Below are 7035 nucleotides of genomic sequence, written 5' to 3'. Positions count from 1 at the left end.
TAAGTTTAGAACCTAAAATTTGAGTTTTACTCCAAAAGTTAGAGTAGGTCTTAACTATATTTTTTTCGTGTTTGTATTCCAATAGGGAGGAGGAAATGAGTTGTATATATAACAATCGGAAAGAGTTGCTAAAAGAATGTAAAGCATTAGCATCTTGGAGTGGGGACTCTGCCATTTGAGAAAAAGAAACTCTTTGTATCACCATTTTTCTATATCAAGGTGAATGTAGCTTCTTCTATTTGCATGCAATGTATAATTAATTACTTTTCATCCTAGATGAAAAGTCTTGTATGAAGCACTTCAAGTGTTTTTAAAACTCAACAATATTTTCTCTAAAAATGTTTTCAGTTATTTTAAAATTATTTTCAAACGAGCTCTTAACCTAATCCTAGTAATACCTGTTAAAAAATAATTAAAAATAGAAAAAGAGGCCATTCCAAAGCATAAAAAAAAATAAATAAAAATAATATTAAGGCTTTGGAAAAGTCATATTGCTGAAACCTGAAGGCATCCAGAAAAGCAGAGAGAGCATGAGTCAATCAACTACCAAGTCTTAATACCTTGTGGGCTAATTCATTACCAAAATATTGAAGCATTCCAATAAATAAATTGACCACGGTTTAATCCAAAACACACGGTTCAAGCCACTGACCGAGGGTTCTTCCAAAATGTTTCCAAAACGGTTACAAATGCTTTGCATTGTTGCATTATAAAAGCACTTTTAGAAAGCACTTAAGTTTGTAATAAAAATTTCAACGTGTCTATAATGAAAGCAATCATTAGTGAACTCTAACATGCAACGACAACATTAGAACAACAGTATTTCAAACTTATCACGTATTATCATATATTTTAATTTTCTCATGGAACATTTCATAATTAATTCGAAATCCGTCATCTCATCTCAATTTCACGGAAGTTTTTCTCATGACAACACGCGTTGCCCTACTCTATGCAGCATACAAGTGATGACGACCTACACCAGAAAAGAATTATCAATTTGTGAAATGACCACTTGGACCTCCTTTACGAAGACGACTAGTATAGCAGCAGCAAAGTCCAATTCATTTCATATTTTAATATTTGCATTTTCCATAACAAAAACAATGTGACAGTGTATTAGTTGGACCAGTTCTTTCTCTCTCTCTCTCTCGCTTTCTTTTTATTGTTTGCACCTCGTGGAAGACGTGCGCTCATAAAGCATTCCAGTGCAGCTTAACTCACATTACATGAATCCCGTGCCCTTTAAAGTTGCTCCTCTCTCTCCCGCCTTTGCCATTTAATAAGTCGGTCATCCAATCCAAACCTCCCCAACCCTTACATTCTTCCAGATTCCAAATTCCAAACCAAACTCTTTCAACCAATTCAACAAACACCGTCTAAACATGTCCAGAGCCACTGTCGAGCTCGACTTCTTCGGCATGGACCAGCACCACCGGGAGGCCCCCTCCTACTCCTCCAAATCCCAATTCCAGAAATTCCTCCACCGACCCAGAAGCTTCCGAGGCATTCACACCGCCATGTCCAAGATCAACCCCGAGGCCTTCAAGTCCGTCATCGCTTCCGGCAATGCCAGTCCCAGCATTCCAAATCCGAGGAAATCGTTTTCGGTGCCGTCGAGCCCCAAGGTGGAGCAAGTCCTGTTTCCCCGTTTGCCACTCTACGTTCCCACCGCCACTTCCGTTTCCTCTGTCGCGTCTGCAACTTCCGAGAGCCTCCTGGAAACAACGCCGATGACGATTTTCTACAACGGCACCGTCTCTGTTTTCAATGTCCCTCGCGACAAGGTTTGTTCTTCTTCTTCCCCATCTTACTTAATTAACAAATTTTTTTTTAATGAGTTGGTAGTTAGTTTCTAATTATGATTTATTGATGATTGGGTTTTGTTGTGCAGGCGGATAGCATATTGAAACTTGCTTTGGAAGGAAACTCCCGCAAAGCTGCAGAAGCAGCGTTAGCCGTCGATCCAAAACTTGCTCTTCATCCAAGTGAGCAGCAGCAGCAACTTGTGGATCCTCTTAGCGAATGTTAGTCTTTACTTTCCCTAATAATATTTGATAGTTCCTCTGTGAGAAATTTTCTGTTAAAGAGAGGTAAAGTAAGTTGATATATTATATAGGATAATGCTTGTGTTTCTCCCCCACTTAGTACTGTCTACAGGTTTTAGGTCCGATTTTCGCCAAAAGATAAATTTGAATCACAATATTGTTAGCCCATTGTGAGATTAAGCCCACCTCTTCCCTTAGTGTAGATAATATCGATTGTTCAAAAAAAAAATAAAAAAATCATCATTCAAAGTATTTATACTCTTGATCATCATCTAAACATTATATCTGTACAAAAATCATTCAATTTAAATATAGTTTAGAAATTCATATGCAGCAAACAAATAGACGGTTCATCATGAGAAAACTAATTGTTATCAAAATCGTGATACGCACGAATGGTTAAACTATTTTCAAATTAAATGATTTTTTTTTTTTTTTTTTTTGTAGAAATGATCTTTTGTTGATGATAAAAAATATGAAGGGTTCTTATTATGAAATTCTTATAGTTAAACTACGTTAACCATAAATCGGAGGACAAGTAGGTTCTCATGAGGGAAACACAAGTATTATCCTATTATATTATATATAGTAGTATTACTAGTGATATCCTGCAATTTTAATGCTCAAACACTAACAAGTTAGCATTTTAAGTCACACTGTCCTCACGTATTTTTATTTTTATAAATTGTGCAGATCTACCAATTACTCGTTCTAAGTCATTGCAGAGGTTTCTCGAGAAACGCAAAGAGAGGTAAATTGACGCATGAATTTCTTGTTTTGTATGTTATTTCATGTTTCATCCGAAAATTTTGCTTTGCTCAATCTAAAAATAAGAGTATAAAAATCACTTCCGATAAACTTAAATAACAAGAAGGTTTTGATGATAAAAGAATTTTTCTTCAATGTTATGTAATATTGAATGCTACCCGAATTGTATTCGAAATGAATGGCTGATATTTAGTGTTATTCCTCTTCACTTGTAAGTGAGAGATCTTAGGTTTCTCTTCACTTATAAGTGAGAGGTCTCAGGTTCGAATCTCGTGGATGACGAATTCGTTACTAAATTAGGTTGCCCATTGTGTGGTTTAGCCAAACTCTTCATTCCCTTAGTGTAAAAATATCTATGTACTAAAAAAATAGTTATAAAAATAAAATGTAATAGCTAAAACACACGCTACTTTGGATGATATGTAGTATTGAACCCATAATTGAAAAACAATAATAAAAACTAGTTTTAAACTTTGAATCATTATGATTCTGTCTTGTCCTTATCATAAACTCACATAAATCATGTGACACTTAAATAATTTTAATTGTGCACCATACTTAGTCCATGATTAATCAAGTGTGATAAATAAATAGTAAACGTGAAAATAATAACGCGTTTTTTGTTTTGAATATGATTGACAGGTTGAATGCGGGTTCTCCTTATGCTGACCAAACCTAATTAACGCGTTTAGACAACCAGCACATGACAAAAGTAGAAGAAGAAGGAGAGGAGACTGTCAGAGAAGACTGATTCCAACCTCCTTGTCTAAGAAAGAAAAAGCACTTATTTTAGTAGAAAACGAAGGATGAGAGCGTATATTGTTTCCTTGTGAAGGAAGCAAAAGCACTTGTCGTAAAGTCTCTTTGCACGTTTTAGTGATGGCCCTTGGCTATTTGGGGCATTCATATCTATGTTTGCTTCCTGAAACTTTCATGTGGTCTTTCAAAGTGGAATATTTTGAGACCATTCTTTTATTTGTAAGCTTTTTTATATTGCTATTATTTAATATAATAATTATTATTATTTATTATTATTGTTATTAGTCACATATTGTTGAATACTCTATATATATTTTTTTTTTAGTAAATTGTCATTAGCATTTTAAAAATTTTATTTGGCACTCTACACATTTTATAATTAGAAAAAAAATATGTAGAATAAAAATTTTGAAATGCTAATAACAATTCCGTTTTTTTATTTGCTATTTTAAAATGGTTTGAATTGAATTTGGCGGAACCGTGTCTCCTGCTGTAGTATCTACTTTGGTTTCCATTGGAATAATACATCTTGTTTGTATTGTGACTTGTACTATAAAGTAATAGAAATCTGAATTCAAATTTTTAAAACGTGTTTGCCTGACGGTGGACCTTACTTTTCACGCACGGCTACCAAAATATGACCAAACTCACCATTATTCATTTGAGAAATATTAAAGGAAATTATCTAAAAGTTGTTGAAAAGTCTGAAGGCAATGAATGCCCACATAGTATGTTAGCAGAATTCTTCAGCATGGGTAGAAGTTTTCAATGCCCATGCAAAGTGAAAGTTGAATATGAAATTGTATTGTCAGAGGACGTGTTATAAGTTTCAACATGCAGTTAATGCGTCAGTTTGGAGTTGCTCTATAAATAGAGCACTCCGCATGTTTTCATGTAACAGAAAATATAAGAAGAAGCAAAACAAGAGAGAAATATCAGTAACATCATCTATTCCTCTGCCTTTTATTTGTTATCCTCTTGTGCTATAGTTTTAGTGTGGCATTTTACATCTACCTTGCACCTACCATTAAAAAGGTTATTCCTCTAACTTTGACCTTTTTATAACACGTTATCAGCACGAGTCTCTAAATATAATTATTCTCTCATCTCTCTTCGTCGAACGAACGAAAGAAAGAAAAAATGTTTCCTTTAAGGTTTTTACTGTTCATCTTCTTCCTCTGCCTTAACTGCGCCGTATACCCTCGCGACGAACTGTTTGCTCCATGCCTGCTCTTAGTTCTCAATCTAACGGTTACATACATCTTTGATTACTTGTTTGGTGTAGAGATTGATTACTAACCCAGTATTTATTTATGTTAATTTTACTGCAATCCAAGATGGTGCGGTACAATCGCCCATCTTGAATTGCAAATTTATTCTTACTGTGATCCAAGACGGTGCGGTATCATCGCCTATCTTGGATTGCAGATTTAATTTTACTGCAAATGTTAGGTGGAGCGGTATAATCGCCCACCCTACCCTGCATATTCGAATTTACCTGCTGTTTAATTTCATTGCAATTTTATGTGGTGCGGTATAATCGCCCACGTTGCTCTGCATATTTAATTTTCCTGTTACTTGAGTGGTGCGGAATAATCGCTCATTCTATATTACATTATTTCAATGAGAATGGTGCGGTACGATCGCCCTCCTCATTCACCCTGAAAATCTCGAGTCAAAAGTTTCGAGTGCTTATCATTTTGGCCTGAAGATGAAAATGAAAAATTTGTAAGAACCAGAAGTTCTAACATCATATTCCTCTAGGAATACATATTATTGCAAGTTCTTACACATCTCATTTTCTTTTAGAAAAGAAAATGGCGAACTTGGCGAAGCTTGAATTTGCTGCCCTGGATATTACCAGGAAGAATTACCTGACCTGGGTACTGTATACCAAGATCCATCTGGAAGCAGGGAATCTTGGAGATACCATCAGGGAATAGAGCAACTCATCATCTCAAGATCGGGCAAAGGCCATGATTTTCATTCGCCGCCATCTTGATGAGGCGCTAAAGAGTGAGTACTTAACGGTTGAAGATCCGTTAGCTCTCTGGAATGCCTTGAGAAACAGATACAATCACCAGACAACGGTGATTCTTCCAAGGGCCCGCTATGAGTGGACTCATCTGAGGATTCAAGACTTCAAGTCAGTGGCAGAATACAATTCTGCATTGTTCAGAATTACCTCTCAGATGAAGCTCTGTGGGGATATTATTACTGAGGAGCATATGCTGGAAAAGACTATCAGCACATTTCATGCCTCCAACGTGCTCCTGCAGCAGCAGTATAGAGCGCGAGGCTACACTGAGTACAACCAGCTGATATCTGCGCTCTTAGTAGCTGAACAGAATGATGAGCTCCTGATGAAAAACCATCATTCCCGACCTACTGGATCTGCACCATTCCCAGAAGTGAATGCTGCTTCCCTCGAAGTGAACGCCACATCCTCTGGTGGTGATAATCATAAACGAGGACGTGGCCACAAGCGAGGTCGATGGAATAGGAAAGGCAAGAACCATGGAGTTCAGTTTCACAACCAGGTTCCGAGGCATAATTCAGGCTCGAGCTTCAAAAATGCGAATCGCCACAAAGGCAAAGCTCATATGAACAATGCTCTTAGAAACTCTGAAGGAGTCTGCCATAGGTGTGGTGGCAATGGGCATTGGGCGCGTACTTGTCGTACCCCAAAACATCTAGTGGATCTGTATCAAGCCTCCCTCAAGGAGAAGGGTGTCGAGACCAATTTTCTCGACCAGGCTAGACCAATGAATATACCTGATCCAGTGTTTGACTTATCAGGGCAGTTGAACACAACACATCTAGATGTTCCAGACTTTATTGTGGAAAGGGAAAATGAAGTATACCGGTCCAATTGAATCATTGCTGTACTTTTATTATGCTGAACTTGTAGTATTTCAGATTCAATAAAAGTGGCATGTAAATTTCTTGTTATAACTTGCTTTTAACTATGATTCTCTTACTCAGAGACCATGGATAAAAACTGTGGTTATTCTCAGAACATGAGAAATGGCGGAGATATTTGTCTTTCAGACAGTGCAACCACACATACAATACTTCGTGATCGAAAGTATTTCTCAAACTTAAAACTTACAAGAGTAGGGGTAACAACAATATCAGGACCTTTAGATGTAATTGAAGGTTCAGGGCAAGCCCAAATTATGTTACCAAATGGAACAATATTGTCCATACAGAATACATTGTATGCTACTCGATCTACTCGAAATTTGTTGAGTTTCAAAGACATACGTTTAAATGGATACCACATTGAAACAAAAAGTGCAGAAAATGTGGAGTATCTATGCATTATCTCCAATGATACCCAGAAGCGTATATTGGAGAAGTTGCGTGGTATGTCGAGTGGATTGTATTATACATACATAAGGACAATTGAATCACATACTGTCATGAACCAGAAGTTCATTGATTCAAAGGTTTACAT

At 36.6% G+C, this 7035-nt stretch overlaps 1 protein-coding gene and 1 pseudogene across 1 annotated transcript; both read left to right on the top strand.

Moving 5' to 3' along the window:
• The first annotated feature begins 1143 nt into the window (after window positions 1–1143).
• JAZ10 (jasmonate-zim-domain protein 10) lies at window positions 1144–3844 on the top strand. The gene is made up of 4 exons (XM_068477593.2): window positions 1144–1787; window positions 1895–2027; window positions 2742–2799; window positions 3459–3844. Exons 1-4 carry the CDS (start codon window positions 1386–1388, stop codon window positions 3493–3495), a joined length of 630 nt encoding a protein of 209 aa, XP_068333694.1. The 5' UTR covers window positions 1144–1385; the 3' UTR covers window positions 3496–3844.
• A 1548-nt stretch (window positions 3845–5392) lies between these two features.
• On the top strand, window positions 5393–6451 carry LOC137734170 (uncharacterized; annotated as a pseudogene).
• Window positions 6452–7035: the final 584 nt, after the last annotated feature.

This window comes from Pyrus communis, chromosome 13 (assembly GCF_041283825.1).
Source record: "Pyrus communis isolate YQ-2024b chromosome 13, ASM4128382v1, whole genome shotgun sequence".
NCBI classification, from domain to species: Eukaryota; Viridiplantae; Streptophyta; class Magnoliopsida; order Rosales; family Rosaceae; genus Pyrus; species Pyrus communis.
Note: the sequence above shows the minus strand (reverse complement) of the source record. Positions and strands in the feature narration are given on the sequence as shown.